The following is a 26,432-nucleotide window of genomic DNA, read 5'->3' as shown; positions in this document are numbered from 1 at the left end:
CATTATGAGAATGGCGGCATGACTAAATAGGTTTCAAAAGACATTAATAGATAGGCATAAACAGTTACTAAGTATTTTAACTTTATGCCAAAAAGCACTATGAGAAAACAGTGAGTTTTCAAATTTCAGACCTAATTTTAGAAGACACATAAATGCAAATCATACAATACCTCAATAGAAAACCAATACTTTAGAGCGAGAGGATGTGTACCTAGACATTTATGACAATCTTCATAAATGAGAGAATGCCTATGGGTATGTTGGAAGAAAATAACCTTTAGAATTGGAAACAACATATATTATTTAAATATCCCCTACAAAGGGTGCCCAAGAGAGGACATACCGCCACCCCTTCCCCCTTACCTTGATATGATGTCAGCTCACACAAAGGGGGTCATGGCTCCCACTATACTTGGCACATTGCATGTGCTCATGTCACTTCATTGATCATGGCACAAGGTCTACATAAGGTTCATGTCATTTGAATATTGCAGGTCGTATAGGGAGGCACAGATGGAATCAGTAGGAGAATTCTATCAAATTGGAGGATGAGAGTAGTGACCAGCGAGCGTCGATGCCTGGAGATTATGCCCAATATTTGTTGTGACTAACTGGTTTTTTTGCTTGCAACACTGAATAGCCTTCTCATGTTGATGTATGTCAAGGTCTGGCACATCCAGCCTGTTTGTATCAATTTCTATTTACAAGGTGCTCTAGTTAGACGAGATATTAGCAAACTCAAGACTCTGAGGTGAACTTAGGTTATTGTAACAAAAAAAAATGGGCCTATACCTAACTTCAACAATCTATATATATATATATAATCACATGAGATAATGATGAAGAAAGTCAATTTGGAATTGATAGGATTCATAAGGATACATACATGTGTGTCTTGACTCCTATAACCTCAATTGTTTATCTACACAAAAGTAGTATTATCTGTAAAGTTCAAGGATTCACACTTCATTGCAATCTTTACTATCTTATTAGTTAACAATTTACATATCTTTTTACACTAAATAAAACAATAAATATATGAAAAAATAATGCTGGAAACCAGTAAAATATTTGTCATTTTATTAATTTATTAGAAAGATTATTAACATAAATTATTTTGCAAATTTAGAATTAAAAAAAAAAAAAATCAAATTTTCAGATAAATAAAGTAAAATAAAACTAAATAAAATAAGGAGGATTTGAAATCTAAAAAAGCTAAATAAATAAAATAAGAAAAAAGTAGCCCAGGAAAAAAAACCAAACACAAAAAAGATAATTCTACAGGGAATTCAAGAAAACACAAAAAGTAGGTTGAAAATGCTTTTTACCGCTGAGGTGGTGAACCGCAATCCGAAAATAGCAGGTTCCCGTTTGAGTTGGTGAACCGTTCGGATTCAGAAAAGCAGGATCCAATGTGTTTTCCATAGGGCCGACCTAAACCCTAATCTAGCCTTTGATTAACGGTTCAAAAAAAGCAGGATCCAATGTGTTTTCCATAAGGCCGACCTAAACCCTTTGCATCTGGTGAAAGGCGGCGAATTATCTAGCGTTTGATTAATGGTTCAAAAAAAGCATTCGACTTCTGGATGCTTCAAGAGTTGGTGCTCATGCGTTACACAGAAATTTCTATACGTTGAAAGGAAGTGGTTATATATACATCTAGCCTTCCAAATTTAGCATTTTCTTCCTCCTCTGTCCATCGCCTGCTCGCTCTGTCTGTCTGTGGGGATTGGGAGTCTGAGTCGAGTCGTGTCATGTCTTGCCTGTATGTGGTCTGGTGTCTAAGTCCAAGTTTGAGTCTGAGTCATGTGGGTCTATGTGACAGAGGAGGAAGAGGCAGCCTCCATTTGGATCATCCCATCTCATGTGGGTCTATGTGACAGAGGAGGAAGAGGCAGCCTCCATTTGGATCATCCCATCTCAGGGAGAGCCTCTGCTCTGAGCAAGGGTTTTTGGTTTCAGGTAAATATATTTCATTTTCTATAATTTTTCCACTATTTTTGCTTTGAATCTTTGGTATGACCATTCTCCAGCTCTCTCTTTTTAGGGAAATGTACAAATTGAAATAAGTGGCTCAATAATCTGGCTCTCCTGCTCTATGTAAATTTGTGTGATTTTAATTTGTGAGGTAGGGTTCCCAGGGAAAATTAGGATGTTCAAACCCTGATTGCAGCCCAACATGCTTTTCCCATTGATTACTAACCTCAGAAAATCAATTGCTTAAGAAATCTGATTTCTATTTGTTATTTACAGGTGAGAACGACTCGTTCACACTTTCCTGTATTCAAATTGCTCTTCTATTTGTTATTTACAGGTGACAACGAACTCATTCACACTTTCCTGTATTTAAATTGCTCTTCAGAATTTTTTGGTTCAGGGCCTCAGGATTAGAAAATTGCCTCTAATTGTCGTGTTTTTTCTATGAAAAGCAATCTCTCATACTATACTGAGACTTACGTTGTGCTATAATTCTTTCCATCTTCTGTTACAGTCCATGGAGTTCTTCCCAAAGCCCTTCCCCAGAAAAAAGCCACAACGAGTCTCAACTCCAGCTCCAGGTATGCGCTGGCTCCCTTTCTCTCAAATGATGTAACCGGTTTTATTAAATTTGATGGTTAGATCAACCCCCCTGAAATTAAATTAAATTAAATCTTCAGAGAGATTAATTTAATTTTCCCGCGCCACTGTCAGTCCCATGTATTTTATCATAATTAAAGTTGAAATCAGTAGGGAATATTGGTTAAGTTGAAATTGACCAGAACATCCTGGGCAAAGAAAATAACTAAATCCCAACCGTTTAGGTTTCCAGATCTTGACTCTATGAACTTCTTTTTAGTGAATTTCAATTTGATTAAAACAAATTTTGAACTCCTTTTATTTTTTTTGTTTTTTTAATGAATTTCAATTTGATTAAAACAAACTTTGAATTCCTTTTTTGTTTTGGTTTTTTTTAATGAATTTCAATTTGATTAAAACAAATTTTGAATTCCTTTATTTTTGGTTTTTTTAATAAATTTCATTTTGATTAAAACAAAGAAAATCACGGAATCTTACTCAGTGCTCTCAGGGTCTTAATTCTTCACTTTGAAAACTACTGGCTCTTCTTTCATTATTTTTTTATTTTTATTTTTTAATTATGTTTTTACCATAATTATATATATAATTTTTTTTTAACAATATTTTTGAATCACCAATCTGCATACGGAAATGGATTCCTCTGCTTCTTTCAATTATAATTGATTTTATACTATATATAATTAATACTTTTTTATTGGTTCTTCTGCTAGAGAATTTAAATCAACCGGATGACGAAGAACAGGATTTCAAATTAAATGATGATGATCACATATATATAATATTAAAAAATTATTTTTGTAAAATTATATTTTTATCAAATCTGTGTAATATCAATCTTAATTTTGATATTTATTTTTAAATTAATTTTATTAAAATATTTTTTTATAAATTGGAAGAAAAAGAAATTCACTTTTATTTTCATTCACATATATAATTTACTGTGTTTCTTTGTTTACGATGTTTAAATTTTATATTGCAGCAGGCAACTCGTATTTATTATTTTTGTATCACCATCTTTATTGAATTTTGTTTTTATAAGATTTTTGAATTTCTGAATCCATTATTTTTTTATAAAACATTTTTAAAAATTAATTTTAAAATTTACTTCATCATAAATGCATATTTGTATTATGGGTAGAAAAGAAGAGTTATGTAAAACTCAATATAAAATAAGAACTATTCTTGCAAATTGAATACTTTTTGGTTTTGCAGGGCTACTTCCAGATGGACGTCCAGGAATGATTTCTAATTATATGTTTATTCAAAAGAAATATCAATGTAGTTATATAGTCATTCTCTTTTTCAGAGATTTTCTTTGTAATAATGTCAGACTTATGTACATACAAGTATTAATAAAAGTATTTTTCTTTTTTGTGGGAGAGGTAAAACCTCTCCCAAATGCTTTAAGGAGGATGGGGCCCCATTCTCTTTAGAGTTGTGTAGCATTTATTGTTTCCATGTTTTTATTTTTATTTTTTAAGTAAACTTACACATACCAAAATACATTTCAGGTATACACATTTACTTTTTCATATCATCATTGAATTATTTAATTTTATATTTCAGTTCATTAAAAAAGTGCTAGACAATTTTTATATACATGCAAATTATAATATAGATAAAATAAAAATAATGAATAATTTCATAAGCAAACTATATATATTATTTTAGTTTTCTCTTCTTCTTTTTTAATCTTTTTTTTAACTTATTTTTATTTTTATTTTATTTTTAATTTTTTATTAATATTATATTTTTCCCTTCTTTATTTTTTATATTATATATTAATTTAATTAAATAAAATAATTATATATTATATGTTAAGTTGTTTGGTAGATTAAATTGTATGATGTGTTTATTTATATAATTGATTTTCATAATGGTGGTTTTCATAATGTTTGTATTTTAAGTTGAAATTGTATTTATGTTTGTTAATTTGATCTTTTCTTATTTGAAATTGTATGTTGTGTTGAGTAGTTCAAATTATATGAAATGATGTTTGCTTTATATTTGTATGTGTGCAAGTTGTTTTGACAAGTATGTAGATTAAATTGTATGATGTGTTTATTTATATAATTGGTTTTCATAATGTTTGTATTTTAAGGTAAAATTGTATTTATGTTTGTTAATTTGATCTTTTCTTATTTGAAATTGTATGTTGTGCTGAGTAGTTCAAATTATATGAAATGATGTTTGCTTTATATTTGTATGTAAGTTGTTTTGACAAGTATATGTTAAGTTGTTTGGTAGATTAAATTGTATGATGTGTTTATTTATATAATTGATTTTCATAATGGTGGTTTTCATAGGTGGTTATCATAATGTTTGTATTTTAAGTTGAAATTGTATTTATGTTTGTTAATTTGATCTTTTCTTATTTGAAATTGTTTGTTGTGTTGAGTAGTTCAAACTATATGAAATGATGTTTGCTTTATATTTGTATGTGTGCTTTGAAAATTTGTATGTAAGTTGTTTTGACAATGTTTGTTTGTTTGATAATCTGGATTTGTATGTTGATCTAAAATTGTATGATGTGTTTAATTATTTAATCGAATTTGCATATGTATGTGTGTATAGGTAGTTTTCATGATGTTTGTGTTCTAAGTTGAAATTGTATTATGTCGATCTGAAATTCTATGTTGTGTTTGAGTATTTGAAATTCTTTGAAATGATGTTTATGTTTATGTTATGTTTGTATGTGTGCTTTGAAAAAATATATGTATGATTGTTTGGAAATGCTTGTTTGTTTGATATATTCAATTTGTATTCTGATTTGAAATTGTATGATGTGTTTATTTATTTAATTGAATTTTTCATAATATTTGTATTCTAAGTTAAAATTGTATTATGGTTGTTAATTTGAAATTCTATGTTGTGTTGAGTATTTGAAATGATGTTTATGTTATGTTTGTATGTGTGCTTTGAAAAAATGTGTGTATGATTGTTTGGAAATGCTTGTTTGTTTGATAGATTCAATTTGTATTCTAATTTGAAATTGTATGATGTGTTTATTTATTTAATTGAATTTTTTATAATGTTTGTATTCTAAGTTTAGATTGTATTATGTATGTTAGTTTGAAATTCTATGTTGTGTTTTGAGTATTTGAAATTTTTTGAAATGATGTTTATGTTATGTTTGTATGTGTGCTTTGAAAAAATATATGTATGATTGTTTGGAAATGCTTGTTTGTTTGATAGATTCAATTTGTATTCTAATTTGAAATTGTATGGTGTGTTTATTTATTTAATTGAATAGATTCAATTTGTATTCTAATTTGAAATTGTATGGTGTGTTTATTTATTTAATTGAATTTTTTATAATGTTTGTATTCTAAGTTTAGATTGTATTATGTATGTTAGTTTAAAATTCTATGTTGTGTTTTGAGTATTTGAAATGATGTTTATGTTATGTTTGTATGTGTGCTTTGAAAAAATATATGTATGATTGTTTGGAAATGCTTGTTTGTTTGATAGATTCAATTTGTATTCTGATTTAATATTGTATGATGTGTTTGTTTATTTAATTGAACTTTTCATAATGTTTGTATTCTAAGTTGAAAGTGTATTATGTTTGTTAATTTTAAATTTTATGTTGTGTAGAGTATTTGAAATTCTTTGAAATGATGTTTATGTTATGTTTGTATGTGTGCTTTCAAAAAATTATTGTATGATTGTTTGGATGTTTTGATAGATTGAATTTGTATATTTGTCTGACATTGATGTTTACTTTAAGTTTGTATTTTTACTTGAATTTGTATGATGGTCATTTGCATGTATTGATGCATGTGTGTTTTGAAAGTGTGTATGTATGCGACTCCAATAATGTTTCTTTATTTGTTTATTATATAAATTTAGATATGTATATTTATTAGTTTTATATTTTATTAGTGTATGTTTATTTTTTGTATTCTATTATTGTAGTGATTATTGTTGCTATTATCTTTATAGTAATATATATTTATATTAAATTATTATAGACTAGTTATTTTAAGCTTTAAGATAGGTTATAGAGTATTTGTTTATATATATATATATATATATATATATATTGAATTAGATTGTTTTCTAGGTTATATTGTGAAGTGTCTATTTATTTATTGTATTAATTAAAAAATTATTTATATATTTAATTTTATAAATATTACTTCTCTTCACTTTCAATTTTTTTTAATCTTTTATATATTTTTATGGTTTTATTTTTCTTATTTCTATTTTGTATTTTTATGATTTTATTTTACTTATTTCTATTTTGATATTATTTTATTTTATTTTATTTTTAATAAATATCACAAACATAAAAACTTAATATGAATAAATAATATAACAAACTTTCAATAAACTTCATAAATAATAATATAATAAGCTTTTAATAAACTCCATAAAAATAATATAAATATGGTTAATATATTTTATTTTTAGATCAACATATTAAAAAAAATCACACTTCATTCCATTAAAAATTATTATTTTCAATCATTTTAACAATATATTAAAAAAATTACATTCGTCTCATAAATCAATACAATAAAATTATTTTCGCATGTTGATATGTTAAAGACCCCATATCAACAATGCACAGTTTTTGGGGCAAATTAGCTTCCACCTTCCCGCGGTTGACCCTGTTAGTAGAGATGTTTAATATCTCGAAGCAAAGAGAAGCTTTTTTTATTTTTAATACACATGATAATAAACATGAAAAAACAACTTTAATGAACAATATGTAGCAAACATAGATAAATTAATATTTAAAAATAACTTTAATCAACAATATATACCAATAATAAGCAATTTTAATGAACAAAAATGTCCTAAGCATAAACTTACATAAATAAATATTAAAAGACAACTTTAATGAACAATATGTAGAACATAGATAAATAAAATATTAAATAATGAATATTAAAGAACTAATAAATAAATATAACTTTAATAAACAATAATGTACCAAAGGATAAATAAATTAATATTAAATATCAACTTTAATGACACAATATGTAACCATAAACTTAGATAAATAAACATTAAAAAACAACTTTAATGAACAATATGTAAACCAATAAAATAAAATAAAATTTTCTATAATTAAAATTAAATCTACATGCAATATTTTTTACTTAAATATATTGTTTCATTTATAAATAAATTTTTAGTATAAAGTTTTAATTAATGTATTATTAAAATTATTTTTTTAAATCTATAATTGATGTGTATTATTTGACATATATTGCGATTGAGGGTTTTGTTTCATTTATAAATAATTTTTTAGTATGAAGTTTTAATTAATGTATTATTAAAATTATCTTTTTAAATCTATAATTGATGTGTATTATTCAACATATATTGCGATTGAGGGTTTTGTTTTTATTAAAAAACTTATAACCGCATGTGACATTTTTTTGAAATTTCTCCTGGTCAATTCTATTTATTCCATCTTATTTCTAACAAATAATTCACTTGTAGTGGAGTTGGGTTTTCATATCGTTTATTTCCAACATAATGTTCAACTTCATAATATTTCCAGTTGAATATAATGATCAACCATGCTTATCAAAATTTCACAGCCTCGTCTATTATTATTTGTGGCACCCATCCTCCATCTTTCTACAAATCACTAAATTTGGAAGGATTAATATGAGTGATGTGATCTAAATTATTGATACAATCAAGCTACAATTTTCAGCATTTTTTCACTTCATTAAAAACGTCTTTAACATCATATGTTCCACTTTTTATTCTTCTTTTAAGAGATGATAATTCATATGATTAGAAGTTGTTTCTTCAAATGTACATGAAATTTATTCTAGTTTACAACTAACAAATCAAAAGAAACCTTTAGATTTCCTAATAAAGCTTCAAATGTACAAGAAATTTATTCTAATTTACAACTAACCAAACAAAAAAAACATTCTTTAGATTTCCTCGTAAAATATTCTTCAATCAAACAACATTTTGTAATATATAATCATCATATTTAATTTTCTAATATTTGTTATAAATTAGAAATTTATTCTAATTTACAACTAACCAATCAAAAAAAACATTCTTTAGATTTCCTCGTAAAATATTCTTCAATCAAACAACATTTTGTAATATATAATCATCATATTTAATTTTCTAATATTTGTTATTAATTAAAAATAAACATATCAAGATATTTACAACATTTCCATTTCTAAAATTAAATTTCAACCTTTATATTAAAGTTACAAATATAATCATAATTAACACAAACCTTCTATTTTATTTATTGATTAAAAAAATATATAAATTTATACAGAATCATAATTAACATAAACTTATTTTATTTTATTAATTAAAATATACATTTATTTTATTAATTAAAATATACATATTATTTAATTTCAAGATATTTGTAACATTAATAATTCACAAATTAATACCCATAAAATTAAAACGATTACACATTCAATTTTAAATCGCTTCAAAAAAGTTTAAATTAAACAAATTCAAAGGTGTCAATGTTATTACAAGTACAAGTCTCAAAGACATTATTCATGTCAATGCCTCAAAGACATTATTCATTAAGTCATTATTGATTAGAACTTAAAAGATAGATGAAAGAACAAGTCTCAAAGTCATTATTGATTAGAACAATGAAACAGGGCCAAGGCCATTGATCAAAACTTATATAAAATTTTGTTTTTCCTTCCCTCCTCTCCATAATCTAATATTTGAACTTTCCTTTACCTGCATTATAGATCAACCAATTCAAATTCAAGCTTCTGATCCATTTTATAATTAAAATGGAAACTACCTACACCATTAAATATTATAATTAAAATACCAAAAAAAATTAACAATTCTTAAAGGAAACTAAATAGTAATTAAGTGAATTAAAAAAAAGTATATTAAAAAAAACAATAACCTACACTTAAAAAAAAACCAATCAATCAATTTATCGAAGTAGATAGTAGAGATTACTTTAGGTTCCTAAAAGTTTTGTTTCATAATAGAGATTACTTTAGGACTTAATTACTTAAGCATTGTTCCTATTCATTACAGCACCATTACATCAAAGCTTATCATGTCACTTGCAAGAGTGCTATGCAATTTGAGAAGATTTCCCGATCCTCTCGAACCAAGAAGAAAAACTCGTTGGCTGCATCAGTGTAGCGCGCTTGCGGCCCAGAACATCTAAGGGCATCACAGACCTGTTATTGCCTCAAACTTCCATGGCCTAAATGGCCATAGTCCCTCTAAGAAGCTGGCCGCGAAGGGGAACCTTCGCGTAGCTAGTTAGCAAGCTGAGGTCTCGTGCTTCCTAAGAGTTAGCTAGTTAGCAAGCTGAGGTCTCGTGCTTCCTAAGAGTTAGTGATCAAACAATAGATTTTTTGCTAGATTTCTTCTCATTTTAGTTCCTTGACTCAACACTCAACCCATATGCATGAAATCATGCTCGAGGCCCTTCGAATATATACTTTTCAATTGAAAAAATGACCACCCAGTTTGCCTTGTATACATAGATTTCTGAGGGCTCCCAATGAAGTTATGGCTTTTTGCCCTAGTGCAAATTACATCCCCTCTAAGGAAAGTTATCTACTATGAGCCTTAGTCATTCCTCAACGAAGATATCCAGTGTCCTTAATTAAGAAGCTAGTGGGTGGAGAGCACACTCTCTAACACCCCACCCACATAAAGTGGTTAAATGTGTTAAGGGCCCATTGGAATCATCCCTTACAATTGTATACAAAGCAAAGATTACAAGTCTTTAGAAAGTGACCTCATGGGGCTTATGGGGAAGCACTCAACGAGTGCAATTCCATTCAGTGAAAATTTCTACCTATAAGCCACCCACAATGTTCAAGCAAGAAACCCTCTAGTGTGCCCCTTAGTGTGAACCTTACAATTGAAGCTCTTAGATATTTACTAAGCTACAAGGTGAATTTGGGTGCAACTCAAGGAATGGAGTGCACAAGTCATTCAACTTTAGGATATGTTACTATTAAGATATGTTCCTCAAAGTACGTTGGAATTTTCTAATATATCTAAAAAAGGCGCCCCTTGCCCCCAATGCTAGTGGTTAAAGCTCTTAGCTATCTACTCATCTTAATTAGGCAAAGGCCACACTGATGGTGTCAACAATCTCAACTAGAGGCTAGGTAATTAGGCAAAGGCCACACTGATGGTGTCAACAATCTCAACAAGGATGGTATCAACAATCTCAACAGGCTAGGTAATTGGTCAAAGGCCATAATGATGACATCATTATATTGACAATCTCAAAGCACCGAATTTCTAAGGCTCATACCATGGAGAGTCTAGAGACCTATGTAGTCTCAAGATAGAGAATTCGATGGGATAAAACATATCCAATGGCCTTTATTGACCTGTCCATAAATTCAAAAATAATAGGAAATCATCACATACTACTAGTTGCGTACCAAAGCAAAGATTAGTCTTTAGAAAGTGACCCCATGGGATTTCTAGGGTTTGAATGACCCTAACAAAAAAATGCATTTCAAGCACTCAAAAATGGGATTTCTAAGGTTTGAATGACCCTAACAAAAAAATGCATATCAAGCACTCAACAATGGGATTTCTAGGGTTTGAATGACCCTAACAAAAAAATGCATTTCAAGCACTCAACAAGTGCAATTCCATTCAGTGAAAATTGGGGGCCAACCTACAAAAGCTTTCAAGGTTCTGCTTCGGAAGCCAATGAGAATATTCTACCTAAAAAGCCACCCTCAATCTTCAAGCAAGAAACACTCTAGTGTGCCCCTTGGTGCAAATCCTCGTGGTGGCAGTTGAAGCTCTTAGATATTTATTAAGCTACAAGGTGAATTTGGGTCCAATGGGTCCAATTCAAGGCATGGAGAGCACATCATTCGACCTTACCTTGATTTAGAAAGTTTATGGTCGAGTAGAATAGCCCTTCACATTTATGTGGTGTTGTTATGAATCATTTATTGGCCTTTACATTTGCTCTTTTTTTTGCTTCATGACTTGCACGTCTATAAATCTTCTTGGCACATCTTTTATGATCAAGTAGAGTGGCCCTTCACTCTAGGAATTCTTCCTGCTCTAGGGTTCGACTTATTAATAACATTGAAACATTACTTCATGATTTATCATGTGTGTCTTACCATTAAGATATGATCTTCAGAGTAGGTTGGAATTTATGGTGTCGCTTTATTAACAATCTCAAGAGGCTAAGTAATCTCAAGAGGCTTTATTTACTTCATTGAAACATTACTTCATGATTTATCATGTGTGTCTTACCATTAAGATATGATCTTCAGAGTAGGTTGGAATTTATGGTGTCGCTTTATTAACAATCTCAAGAGGCTAAGTAATCTCAAGAGGCTTTATTTACTTCACTTGGCCCCCTCCTAGTACTCGACCCTCAATTACTCACACCCACGACCACCCCACCCCAAGTTACTTCACTTGGCCCCCTCCTAGTTACTTGTCCATAAATTTAATTAGTTGTCACCCTACTAATTAGTCACCTTCCTATTTTCTCAAATATGTTTAAGTAGAAATTGTTGAGATTTTGTTGACAAGGGGATCTTCTTTTCATGGATACGGGATCCCATGAGATATTTCATTAAATCCCATGAGATATTTCATTAAAAATGTGAGCAACAATAACAAAATATTAGTTATAACATGTATCCAATCATCACCACTACCACATGTTATCAACCCATCGCCATCTTGTGGTTGATATATAAATCGCACACACTACATGCTATCAAAACATTATATCAACATTATTTCATGATCAAAACAAAACAATTATCACAAGTTAATAAAAAATATAACTTGTACATAACTATATACCAACGAGAATGGGTCATGCATATTCACAATGATATGGCAATGAAACAAATCACTGCACAACTGGAGATGTAGAACCACATCACTATGGAGATAAGAAAAAAATTACATATACCAGATTGAAGATCTCTAAGTTGCATTAATATGGTGGGCCACCCGTGTGGAATCTTCAAAGAAAAATGATGGCTACCAATCACCAATTAGGAAAATTTAAATCAATGATGAGAAGAAATTTCTACACAATACGTCATGAGCACAAGTAGAAAATAAAATGTTGGCGATGTATAAGCACATCACTATGGAGATAAGAGAAAACTTACATATACCAAATTGATGATCTCTAAGTTACATTAATATGGTGGGCACCCATGCAAACTCTTCAAAAAAAAAAATGATGGCTACCATATGATGAGAAGAAATTTCTACACAATAGGTCATGAGCACAAGTAGAAAATAAAATGGCAATTTCAAAAAAAGCAAGGTCAAAACATCCAAGAATACACAACCAATTTACTTCACATCCAGACATGTTTATCATATGACAGTGATAAATAAATATGACATGTTTATCATATGACAGTGATAAATAAATATAAGTTCAGATTTGCTACTATTTCCGAGTATATCAATAAAATCAAATGTGATGTGCCATTAGTCGTAATTCTGTTTTATGATGCTTCCAAGAAAACAAGCTACATAGAACTGGGGGGTGCCATTGGATCAAGATAAGCAATTTCGAAAACAATTTACAATCACATATTTTTGGAAGGCAAGAAAAAACATGTGTACGTCATTGTGAGCCTTGTAGCATTGTATTGATGGATATAAAAAGATGGCATGTTGGAAGCTCCATCCTCTTACCCATCTAAAAAATAAAAACAAAGAAGTTTTAAGCAATTTAGAGGTGCAAAACTTACATTTATGGACCTAAAACCAACCCCATATATGCAAAATAAATAAATAAGCAATTGCAAGCATGAAAAATCAGCTATGGCTAAAGAAAAATCAGTCTTGTATGAGCAAGAAAAACCATGAACAAGCCAAAAAAAAACAGTGAAAAATAAATCAGCTAGTAATGACCAATGTAAATCTTCCAATGAAGAACAAAAATCAACCTTGATAAAATCAAAAACTAAGGGAAAAAGAAAATTGAGGAAATACAAATACTCATCTTACCAAAGGCTTGAATAATCAACTCTTCTTATTGAAGGTGTCGACTCTTGTTGATCACAATTTTGCGAAAAAAAAAATGATTTCCAAATCATTGGTGCAACAACTTGGCTTGGAGCCTATCCTTGAGCACACACCTTGGATTGGTTGATCAAAGACACCAAATGCAAGTGACAAAAAAGTGAGTTCAGATTTTCTATTATTTCCAGTTATATTGATGAAAACAAATGTGATGTTGTGCCATTAGTCATAATTCTTCTCCAAGGAATTTAGATGATACTTCGATGAAAAAGTATATGGAGATGACAAATAAGCAAAACATATGAAGCAATTTTGAGCAAAAAATTACAACTAAAAAAATTACGAGGCAAGAAAATGCATTTGCAACATCTCATGCATGTAGAGACCCAAAACATCATTACAAGCACTGCATCATCAACAAACTCAGAAAGGGGAAAATAAAAACAAAGATGTGAAGCCAGGAATGACTGCTCAAGTTGGAGGTGAAGCAATTGAATGCAATTTAGAGGTGTAAAATTGGCATGCCCAGCCCCAAAATCAAAGCTAAATATGCAAATTAATGGTTGCAAGTATTAAAAATCAGTCATGTATGTGCAAGAGGATCTATCCACAAGCAAAATAAAATCAGTCTTGAAAGAGAAAAACAAATCATCTAGCAATGAGCAAGAGAAATCTGACCAATGGTGAACAAAAATCAGCCTTACAGATGGAAAAAGAAGGGGAAGAAAAAAATTGAAGAGGAAAGAGAAACACTTTTCCTACCAAAGATTCAGATCACAAATAATATGTCGACTCTTTGATCCCATTTCTAAGATAATTTGATTTCCAAATCATTGGTGCAACAACTTGGCTTGGAGTCTCATGCCCATTCTCAAACATATCCATTGGATTCGAAAATCAAAGACACCAATATGCAAGTGACAAAGAAATACATGTTTATATTTAATACGACTCAAGTATACTGACGAAATTGAATGTTGGGTTGTGTCATTAGGTGCCAATCAAGCCAGAAGGTTGGTAAATATGAGTAAAAAGTTCTTTTAATGGTGTTAAGATCCAAACAAGGAGGAAGCATCAAAGGAAAATTGTTGAAAGGACATGAGCATAGATCAAGATGATTCTAGATATGTTAGTGGCAATGGATAGATTCAGTAAGTGTTTGCTCTTACTCGTTGTAAGAAGAGCATCAAAGCCCAAAAGACAACTGAAAATTTCCTTGAGAAGGTGTGGATACAAATCCACTCATTCCATACCCAAGTAAATGGATACACAAAAATTGTAAACACAATACTCGTTCATTTATTGAGGGGATATAATCACAAGCATCCCAAAACATGGGATGAAAGCTTACATTCAACATGAATACAATAGGGCAGTTCAATCATCTACTCACATGAGACCATTTGAAGTTTGTTGTCAATTCCTTCCACAATCACCAATTGACATGGCAAGACAAGCAAATTAAAGTTACAAATATACGAAATTATCTCGCACAATGAAACTGATATATTGGGCAACACTTTCAGTGAAAATAAATTCAAAAGTATAAATTTAACGTAGAAATCACAAAACGAAATTCATAAACTGAAGAAATACAATTTAGTATATTCATAAATTGGAAAAATACGATATTAATTACTACGCTCATTATTGATATTCTTGCATAATGAAGATAAAGATTATCGTGAATTGGGTGATCACTAAGACCATAACTTGAAGAGTTATAACTTGAGAGATTGTGATCCTTAGGATGGTTGAGTAATTATGCAATTTTATAGCATTAGCTCTTCTCATTGTTCTGTTTAAATATAAACTTCTTGAGCTAATATGGCCTCCACTAAAATATACATCGCTCACTCTAACCAAAGATTTATTCCTAGATTTCTTCCTATTTTAGTTCAATGACCCAATACTCAACGGTCAACCCATATGCATGAAATCATGTTCAAGGCCCACGAACTATTGATTTTTCAATTGAAAGAATTGCCCACCTACCTTGCCTAGTATAGGTGGATTTTCCATGCCTTTTGATGAAGTTATGGCTTGTCCTAGAGTAGATAGCATCCCCTCTAATGGAATTTATCTACCATTAGTCGTAGTGATTTTCCCACCCTCTGCCTCAATATGAGGCAATGTTAGCAAAACCAAACAGTTCACCAAACAATAGACCCCCCAAGCAGTCAAAATTGGACCAGAACCAATAAAAAAACCAAACCAAAAATCCAATTGGCCAACGAATATATAAAATATTTAAAATTTAAAGAAAAATGTATATATTCATGTGCATCCATATGAATCCAAACCATTTATACACAAATATGCAAAATTTTTCAATTATATAAGGGTGCATATAACCAAAATAATATCGAGTGTAATCCATCTCTAAACCAAAAATGATGGCCTCTAGCATCCAAAAAAAGACATGCCACAACAAATACCGACATATCATCAAAATCGTTGCATTAAGATAAGGGAAACAGCTTAAATGAACCTAAAACACTGAAAATGGTCAATGTGGACATTCACTAATCAATAATAGTGGGATATTAAAACTAAAATTGTAACCACTATCTAACATTGTCTTCTTTCACACATGTCATCGTTTATCCCAACATCTATTTTCGCTCTCAAATCATGGATGGTCATAGATGTGACCATTTATGACCTAGGTCAACCAAGAGGTGGCTTTGCCTTCCCAAACCTCTTCCACCCCAAAGCTCCTAGGCAATGGAAATAGATGTAGCTCATACAAGTATCTCCATGAGCGTACCTACTTATGAAAATCTTCATTAAATGTATCCTATTCTCTTTCTAAATGTTCACTTTATTAGTTAACAAAGTGAACATTTTTTAATTCAAGTGACTTTTAATTAATAAAGTGATTGAAGTGGATCACTTAATGATTTAATTAAATGAGAGTCATTGATTTCACGATTAGATATTAACCATTGAAGATTAGGTTTTTGGCTAATGCCAAAGTCATAAGAGAAAAGTTATAAAAGAAAGAGGGGGCAAACGACAAAGACACACAAAGAGCATCATTTCACAAGTCACATGAGTGAAGAAAAAAATCAGAGGTCTGATTTTCAGCCATTAGCAAGGAGTTTTAGTAGTGGTTCAGCAAAAGGAAAACATCCAATCAATAGCAAGGAGAATTGCAGTCGTGCAACCCAGCAGAGTAGGATGTACAGTCATTTGTACGGATTCATATAGCAATATGGATTGCAGAGTAAGCCAAACAAAGTGCAGTGCAGACCACACATTTCATGTAGATATGCCTTGATTTTGTGCAAACTGAAATTTTTCCAGGTTTATTATTTGTTTGTTAATTTCTCAGAGCTATTTTCCATGTAAGGGAGCTCTTGTAAAAGTTCTAAAGATATTTTCAATGATGAACAGGTCCAGAAGAGCAGAAATAATTGTGCACTATGTGATTGATTTTCTTGTTTTCAATGATGAACTAATCCAGAAGAGCAAAAATAATTGTGCATTGTGTGTGATTGCGTTTCTCATTTTCTGCTAAATACAAGAGTTAATAATTCCAACTAGATCTTATCTATTTTCTTAGATAGTTGATTTTAGGATAATTTAACATGGTGTCAGAGATTTTGTTCTGAGAGAGAAGTAGATCTATTATTTTCCAAGTTACTTCAACAAGCTTGAGAGACAAAGCTCAAGACAGCCATGTTTGTAAGCAATGTGAAAGTTGAGGATCGACTTGATAGGGTTTCGAATTTCTTACCATGGAAGGCAAGAATCTCAATGATCTTGAAGAGCAATACTTGTGGGAAGTCGTGTCTGACCCTCCTGCTCAAACATAGACCTTAGGGAGAATGCAGACAGCAACAATAGTAGACCCTATAGTGTTGTAGGTAGCATGGGATAAGGACATAAAGGAAAAGAGGTTGATCCTTTACGTTATTAAGGATCATCTAATTCCACATGTTGCAAAAAGACCAAATATAAGGAGATATTTGATGTCATAGTATTACTTTTTCAAAGTGATAACATGAGTCAAAAAATGGTTCTCAAAACTAAGCTCATAGTGCAAAATGAATCCCTCCAACAATGTGACCAACTGCCTTATGAGAATCACACAAATCCATGACCAGCTTGCAGTTATTGGAGAGGATGTATTAGATACAGAGCTAGTGAATGTTGCTCTGAATGGGTTCACCAAGGCTGAGGAACCATTCATCATGTGCATTTGTGCCTAAAAGTATCTTCCCAAGAGGGAGAGACTTTGGGATGACTACATCCAAGAGGATACTCGTAAAGAGTCCAGGAACAAGAAGCGGAGAGGAGCAACAAATGAAAATTTGTTCCTAGTCAGTGAGATGAAGAAGACCAAAGGGAAAATTTTCATCAAAAAGGGTGACAATTGTTGAAAAATGTGACTAGTGCCAATATTCATAATTTTATTTCGTTCATGATGCATAAAAGAAAGAAAAATAAATTTTATTATAAATAAAATTGACCTATTAAAGCATGGGTTTCATGCTTGGGTCAATTATTTATAGGTCAAAGCCTCAATTGCAGGTTTCTAGGGTTTATGTCAAATGTCCTTGTCCATGTCACATTGTAAAAGACCCTTCTTGGGATTTATTTGTTAAGAAAGAAATTTATTTTATGTAAAATTAGGTCTCCTAGGCCTCCTCCACCAAGTTGTCCTCAAAGAAGGACAAGTCAGCCTAGCTGAGGAGCAGAAACTCTTATATAAAGGCAGCAACCCGAAGTCACTCATCAAGTTTGATCTACAACTTCTGGGGCCAAAAAAAGTGTGAAATTCAAGGAAGAAGAGGAAAGGGCTAGCTATGGAGAAGGAGGTTTCGATCAAGCACAAGAGGTTAAAATTCTCACTCTCTCTCACGTGTGAAGTTGCTATGCTGCTGGAGGGGTCGAAATTGTAGTACTAAAGTTGGGCCGAAATTATGTGTTGCTAGGGACCGAAATCTCTAGGTTGTTGCTGGGCTAAAGTTGTTGGACAAGAAGAGACTACTAAAGGCTGTTGAATTTAATTGGAAGGCTAACTTGGTGGAGGAGAAAGGTCTGTTGGTCTTAGGTCTTGGTCTATCTCATTTTGAATGCACTGAAGGAAGAGTTTTTTACTGGGTTTTCCCTTATAGAGGGGTTTTAGCCCTGGAAAAGTGCCTACATCTAGTGTACTTTATCTTCGTGCTTTGCTTTTGGTAATTGCTTGATGAAACTAAGATAAAAGAAGAACATAAGAAAGATGATAAGAACTCAAAGATATCACAAGTAATTATCAACAAGAGAAAAGCTTTTTGCCTTTCCAATTTTCTAACAACAATGAGGGAGAGGAACAACATTCCAGGTAAAAGAAAAATATGAGCAAGATCAAATGTTATATTTGTTATAAGAATGGCCATTTTGCTTGTCAATGTCCACATATGAAGAAGGGCAAAGAGAAGTCACAGAAAGTTGCAACAACAATAGAGAAACGGTTGAGCGAACTTGCTTCCATGTTCGAGAGTGACTTTTTCACGCATGTCTTACCTTTCTACTAGCGTTATTGCTAGAAACGTTTGGTACTTGGACAATGGTGCCTACTGCCTCAAAGGCTAGAGATATATTTAGTAGATTTGCATAAGACCACTCAAAGACATATTGAGCTTGGCAATGATGCCAAGTATGCAGTGAGGGGGTAAGCGATAGTTTAGTCCCACCTGAGTCAGGAGGGTCCTTTCATGCACAGGAGGTACTCTATCTACTTGACCTAAAGAATAACCTTTTGTCCATCTCAATCATGGAGTACAAAGGTTATGAGATCAACTTCTGAAGGGGGCAAGTGTTCATTTTCCTAAAGGGAGCCAATCCAGATTGCAGAGACTGCAATAAGGCTTAGAATCTGAGAGAGAAACCAACCACAGCATCTACGAGCTTTGTCATAGGAGGATGGGGCATCTCCATCACAGGGCTCTACCATTACTTAAATGGATAGGACATCTCAGGATATTTGGTTGTCCAGTCTACATCCACATACCTATGGAAAAGAGGGCAAATTTGCAGCCCTCCAGTGAGAGGAACATCCCCGTGGGATACAACAAGAATTCCAAGGCTTATATCACGAGAAAACAGTGTTGAGTTGAGATGTCAAGTTTGAGGAGAACTTGGCATCTAAGAAATCTCAAGATCTACCAACAATTGCAGAGGGGCCTCAAGAGGAGGAACCAAAGGAGAAGCCGAGAGCAGAGACTTCCAGTGGCAGAGATAGCCAACCTTCAATATAGGAGGAGCAGTCAACTCCTTCAACATCAATCAAGAAGTCGAGAGCAGAGACTTCCAGTAGCAGAGATAGCCAACCTTCAATGTAGGAGGAGCAGTCAACTCCTTCAACATCAATCAAGAGGCTCAAGTGGGCAAAGCAGACCTTACGGGATGCTTGAAAGAATGCCAACCCTTGCAAGACCAATTTCAAGGAGAGCAGACCTCTGCAGAAGTTTTTGATGTACATGGCTTTGATTACCAACATCATAAGCTTAGAACCTTCTAGCTTTAAGGAAGCATCCAACGAACAGGTGTGGAGAGATGGCATGGTGGAGGAGCACAACTCCATCATGAAGAATGATGTCTGGGAGATTGTATCAAGACCAAATGGGAAGTCAATTGTGACTTAAAGTATGCAACAGATGGCAATGTGCAAAAATACAAAGCTAGGTTTGTTGTTCGTGGATTCTCTTAAAAAGAGGGAGTAGATTACGATGAGACTTTTGCTCACATAGTCAAATACTCCTCTACTCGAGTAGTTCTTTCGACAACTTTTGAGATGGGATGGAACATCCACCAGATGGATGTGAAGTAGTCTACATTGAGCAACCACAAGGGTTTGAGGTCCATATAGAAATAACTCAAAATTTGCAGCTACTAATGAATTCGAACTGAAAACAATAGACACAAATTTCTTCTACTCAATATGCGGAAGGGAAAACATACAATAGAAACACATGCAATCAACCATAATGAACACAGTTTTTACTGGGGAACCCAACTGGGAAAAACCCCTCCTCTATTTGTATTATATCAGCGGAGAAAAATTGATCTATTATAATGACAACTTCAATCTTGAAGTACAACCTGCACTGCAATACTGATCTCCTCCTCCTGACACTGCTTTGCAAAATACTTAGCCAATTAGTGGCCTCCTTCTCCTCCTATTTCCTTGCACAATTCCTGAGGAAATTAGTTCCTAGAGAATAGGAGAAGCCCCTATTTGCTTGCGCAATTCCCAAGAGAATAGTCTCACCTGCTACATGAAAACACTATACACTCACTAGTATACAATAATGATAACGTTGATGTATTTTTCCTCCACTCAACTATGAAATTCGAATTCCATGCATGACTAGGACTATTTTTAGTAAACTAACTAGTTAATTGAGAGATCAGTGAATTAACAACAGTTACAACAACTCAACTAAACTCCTACTGACTCTATTTATGACTAAAGCTCATCCCTGCAGCTGAAACAACAGATCTGGGCTGAAATGGGTTACCCAGTTCAGACTCAACATCTGATCAGTGGAAGGAGGACTCTCCAGGATATCAGAACGATTGATAGCTATGAGATAGGGCCTGGATCGACCATTACATTAAATTTCAGATTGAGAGGAGGGGCCATGCCTCAGGGACAGCCAAGGGCTCCACCTCAAGGACAGCAAAATGGAGACAAGGGGAAAAAAACTGCATCCTACAAAAACATTCTTCAGGGCAGCAGAGAAGCAGGGCCATCTTCAGATCCAAGCAGAAACGTACCCAGGCCATACATTGTAGATCAGGCAGAACAGACCCCAGCTATAAATCTAGATTCTACAGGGCTTGACGATTTCGTCCAATCCTATGAAACACAAGCTCTAATCTGCCGATTTAACAGCTATTGGCCCAAACCCTTGGATCTATTCCATTGGATTTTTACCAGATGGACCATGGAATGTGAGATCCACCTATGTTCTAAGGGGTTTTTTATCGTAAAATTTACATCCCAGGAGGTCAAAGATACAGTCATCAGTACAGGCCCATGGTTTTGGGGAACTTCGGGGCTGTTTATGACCCCATGGTTCCCGGATTTTGATCCAAACAAAATGACAGTTACCAAAATGCCAGTCTGGGTCAGACTATACAACCTTCCTCTGCACTTCTGGAACGAACGAGTCTTGGAAGGCATTGGAAACAGTATAGGGAAATACATTAAAACAGACTTGGAAAGGATCGATGACAGGATCTATACCTTCGCACGTATTTGTGTGGAAGTAGATTTAAGTAAAGGGCTGCCGGACAGTATAAAGCTAATCTACAAACAACAAAACTGGCAGCAAGTACTTGACTATGAAAACACGGCCTTCAGATGCAGGCTATGTAGGCAGACCGGACACCTGCAAAGCACATGCCCAGAAGCAAAGAAAACCAACAAGAAGCAGAAAGGGAAGCAGAAGAAAGGCTGGCAATTCTCACCCCCAGATTCTGAGGAAGAAGAGTCAGAAGTAGAGGAGGAAGTGACCCCTGCAAAGAAAACTGAGATATCACAAGAAATGGAGAATCAGAAGGGAACTAGTCTACATGACAAGACAGAGCTAACAATGGTGGATCCAAGCACGGGAGGCACCAAACGACATCACCACTCTGATACTTCAGACTCAGATAAAGAAACCATCCCACAGAATACAGAATCTCAGATAGTCATAGTTTCGACCGAACCCTCTCAAGGAGAATGGCGTAAGGTCGAAAAGAAAAAGGGGAGAAAAACGTGAAGCATGAATCTCATTTGCAGCTAAAATTTTTGTTTTGTTTCTCCTTTTCTCTCTCCTTCCTCTATTCACATTTCCTCTCTTTTCTTTTCTTTTGCACGTTAGTCTCCTAACGTTGCGGGGGTGCGAATGCACTCGAGCCTTAATGGCATATGCTAAAATTGTAACTTTCATTATTTTTTAATAAAAGTTACTGCTTTTTCCTTTGGAAAAAAAAACTAAGTTTAACTAACAATAACTCCACTAGATTGCTAGATCTTAACAATCAACCCATGCACAACTCTACTTCTTGCCCACAAACTCGAATTAAAGTCAGTGACAATGCCATGTCACTCCTGCTAATTGTAACTCAAGTCATCCTGTTGATGTGGAAATTCGTATTTCTCCATTTCTCCAATCCTACTCCTCATGAGGAATGTATTGTAACACAAACAACACTCCCTCTCACTATTGTTGTTGCTATTGCAACAATTGCAATTGAAAAGCATCTGGAATATTGAATCAATTGTGTCTCTGAGTTGCAATTGTCTCCGGAGTCTCTGGCTGCTACTAGCCACTGCAACTGTCGCTCAAGATCAGACTACAACGACTAACACTTATCCTTCTGCCACTGAATACTGTAGGCCCATGTAGCAAGGGTAATGATCCATGAGAATAGTATACTGCAAGTGTTGTTGCTCTCTTATGAACCCTACCCAAATCTTTGCAACTGAAGGACTAAGGCTCTACATCGCCCCACCTCAATCTTGGAGGTATAGCTGCATGCAACGCGAAATATACCTCTAGCTTGTAGATATTTTTAACTCGAACACCAATTTGTTTTACTTGTCTAGTAGCAACATGCTTCAGATAAGCTTTCCCCCTACTAAACACCACATCATATCCTTTGTCCTCAAGTACATCTATAAAAACTATGTTTTTCTTCATGTCAGGCACATACATTACATTCTTGATGTGAAGATGAGAGCCTGACTCCCTCTTAAAGGTGATAGTGTCAATCCCTTTGGTACTATATCTCCCATCATCTCCAAGCTCTATGTGTAATTGTAGGTCTTTCTCCTCTAGACTGCTGAAGAACTCCTTATTTCCTGTCATATGATATGAAGCAACAAAGTCTAGGTACTTCCTCTTATTGTGCTTCCCATGCAAGCACTGAGGGTGAAATCCAACTCGAGTTGTGATGTAAGAGCATCTACTCCTGTTATTGTTGCAAGTTCCTTACTGGATTTCTTATGTGGACACTTGATTGCATATTGTCCATACTCATGGTAGTGAGATCGTTTAATTTGACTGATGTCTTTCTTCTTGCCATGGTTCTAGTTGGATTCTGCCTCACCTTGGGCCTTCTTGCCTTTGGCATTCTTTCCTTTGCTTGTAGGAATTTACAGGGTAAGTTCCTTAGATAGAACACCAAAGGACACCGCTCACAAATATATTACAGATCAGTACACCAGTGTTCTTGACGTGGTTAAAACCCTCAAAGAGGGAAACAGTCCACAACCTGAACCAACGTGGCCACTTCAAGGAATTTATTAATGTAAAAGAAAGAAAATTTAAATAAACTTCCCTCATGAACGGTCACCTTACAAATGACCCCCCATGCTCTTTAAATAGAGATCATAGACCAATCGGATGTTAAGCCACAGATCAAGTGTCGGTAATACCGAGTAGAGAATGAACCGTCAGATTGTAAGTTACAAAAAGTACATACTAAAAAAACACACTTTACCTAACCATACGCTAGACCAAGTTATACTTGATTATTTCCTATGTGTCGGAATATCCTAACATCCCCCCTTAAGAACAACTTGGGATAGGATTAAAGGATGTACAAAGATGACAAAATAAGAGAATGAATGATGCATTAGAGCCTATCCCCCCTTAGTGACAACTTCCTGAATTCCAACCATAAATCGAAGTTTAGTAAACTTCGTCTCTGTGAGAGCCTTTGTAAAGATGTTTGCAACTTGATCATCGATTGAACAATATTGCACTTCAAGAACATGGTCATGAATGAGCTTTCTAATGAAGTGCGTGTGTAGTTCAATGTGTTTGTTGCGTTGAAGTTAGACTGAATCTTTGCATAGTTGAATGGCACTTTGATTATCACACCAAAGTGTAGTGGGATGTTGCTGCTGAAAACCACACTCTGACAAGATCTGACGAAGCCACGGGGCTTCCTCACTAGCCTCAACGACACCATGATACTTTGCTTCTGCTGAAAAAAGAGAAATGGCACTATGTTTCTTGCAAGCCCATGTAATAGATCCAGAACCAAGAGTGAAGACATAACCTGCAGTAGACTTATGATCATCAAGGTCAACAGCCCAACCAGCATCACTGATACCAACCAATAGAGGAGATGCTTCTGCACTGTAATGAATCCCAAACTGAACTATACCTCGAACATAATGAAGTATTCTTTTAGTTGCTTTCCAATGACTTTCATGTGGGTTTTGCATAAACTGAGCAACAAGGCCAACAACAAAGAAAAGGTCAATACGGGTATGGGTCAGATACAAAAGTTTTCCAACAAGCTGATGGTATAAGGTAGCATCAACTTCAAGGGAAGTACAAGTGACTGAAAGTTTGGCTCCAGACTGAAAGGGAGAAGGGGTTGGCTTACAGTCTTCCATGTGAAAGTGGCGTAGAAGATCACAGGCATACTTGGACTGGGAAAGGGAAATACCTTCTTTAGCTTGCAAGACTTGAAGACCCGGAAAATAATGCAAGTGTCCTAATTCTGTCATTTCAAATTGCTTATTAAGGTTGGACTTCACATGGTTTATAAGGTTGGGATCACTACCAATAAGGATAAGATCATCAACATAAAGAACAAGAATGATAAGACTTACCCACTTTCTTGGTGTAGACAGTATTGTCAGAATGACACCTAGAAAAGTCAGTATCTAAAAGAAATCTATCCATTTTGGCATACCAAGTCTGAGGGGCTTGCTTGAGACCATAAAGGGATTTCTTAAACCGACATACAAGGTTTGAGTTTGTTTGTATAAAGCCAGGAGGTTGTTCCATATAGATTTCTTCATGCAAGTCCCCATGCAAGAAGGCGGATCTAACATCCATCTGATGGACTTCCCAGTTGAAAGAGGTAGCAAGGGAAAGAACAAGGCAGATAAAGTTCATTTTGGCAACAGGGAAGAAGGTTTCAGTATAGTCAATGCCTTCAACTTGTGAAAAATCCTTAGGAACAAGACGAGCTTTATGTTTATCAACTTTTCCATCTGGTCCAAACTTGGTTTTGTAAACCCATTTGCATGTAACAAGTTTTCGTCCTTTTGGAAGAGGAACAAGATCCCATGTATCATTTTCCAATAATGAACGATATTCTTCATTCATAGTTGCGTCCCAATCTGGATGGCCTGAAGCTTCTACAAAGGTGTCAGGATCATAGTTCGCTAAAGCTTGAGCCAATAAAGAAGAGGCTCTATCAGGCTGAGAATGTGTACGACGTTGATCTGTAGGATCACCTGCAAGAGCACTTGCTGCATTCCCGAGTAGCGCGGACCCATTTTGGAAGTTGAGGAGCTGAAGGAGGATCACGAGAAGGTGGGGGCAGATTGTCATCCTCGCTATCATCATCTGAAGAAGGAATATTTTCAAAAGTAGAAGGGATAGAGAGAGGTGGCACATCCGCCGAACTAGGCTCGTAGGCCGATATATTTTCAGCAAACTTTACATCTCTTCTAATGATAACGTTTTTGGATTTAGGTTGAATAAGTCTATATCCTTTGACATCTTCAAAATATCCAACAAAAATACATTTCTCACTCTTAGGTTCTAAGGCTTTATGTTTCTCATCTAGAATATGGGCCCATGCTTGACTTTCAAAAATGCGAAAGTGACTTACATCTGGTTTAATTGAGCTCCATGCTTCTTCTGGAGTGATATTCTTTAAAACCTTAGTAAGAGTGTGATTTACTATGTAATTTGCACAGTTAATTGCTTCTGCCCAAAAATTAAGACTAAATCCTTTGGATTGAAGCATACAGTTAGCCATTTCCTTTAAGGTGTGATTCTTCCTTTCAGCTACACCATTTTGCTATGGAGTATAAGGAACACTATGTTGCAATTGAATTCTAT

At 33.7% G+C, this 26,432-nt stretch overlaps 1 protein-coding gene and 1 long non-coding RNA gene across 2 annotated transcripts in view; one reads left to right on the top strand and one right to left on the bottom strand.

Moving 5' to 3' along the window:
- Positions 1-1,625: 1,625 nt before the first annotated feature.
- LOC149190517 (uncharacterized) lies at positions 1,626-3,819 on the top strand. The gene is made up of 5 exons (XM_089410534.1): positions 1,626-1,962; positions 2,254-2,314; positions 2,492-2,558; positions 3,557-3,566; positions 3,790-3,819. The coding sequence occupies exons 1-5, from the start codon at positions 1,807-1,809 to the stop codon at positions 3,817-3,819; spliced, it is 324 nt and encodes a 107-aa protein (XP_089266660.1). The 5' UTR covers positions 1,626-1,806.
- A 5,180-nt stretch (positions 3,820-8,999) lies between these two features.
- The window catches only part of LOC149190514 (uncharacterized), a 276,387-nt gene continuing 258,954 nt past the window's right edge, over positions 9,000-26,432 (bottom strand). Inside the window, exon 5 of the long non-coding RNA XR_016255994.1 lies at positions 9,000-9,282. This is a non-coding gene — a long non-coding RNA (uncharacterized LOC149190514). The remainder of the gene's footprint in view (positions 9,283-26,432) is intronic.

Source organism: Pinus tabuliformis, chromosome 3_1, assembly GCF_031772625.1.
Source record: "Pinus tabuliformis cultivar Carrire ecotype Pingquan chromosome 3_1, CPIR1, whole genome shotgun sequence".
Classification (NCBI taxonomy): Eukaryota; Viridiplantae; Streptophyta; class Pinopsida; order Pinales; family Pinaceae; genus Pinus; species Pinus tabuliformis.
Note: the sequence above shows the minus strand (reverse complement) of the source record. Positions and strands in the feature narration are given on the sequence as shown.

Bases quoted from the DNA above. Each gene is read 5' to 3' on its own strand.
- LOC149190517 (XM_089410534.1), top strand. From the start codon at position 1,807: ATGTGGGTCTATGTGACAGAGGAGGAAGAGGCAGCCTCCATTTGGATC. The intron at 1,963-2,253 runs GTAAATATATTT...TGTTATTTACAG, and splicing joins GCAAGGGTTTTTGGTTTCAG to GTGAGAACGACTCGTTCACA. The intron at 2,315-2,491 runs GTGACAACGAAC...CTTCTGTTACAG, and splicing joins CTTCTATTTGTTATTTACAG to TCCATGGAGTTCTTCCCAAA.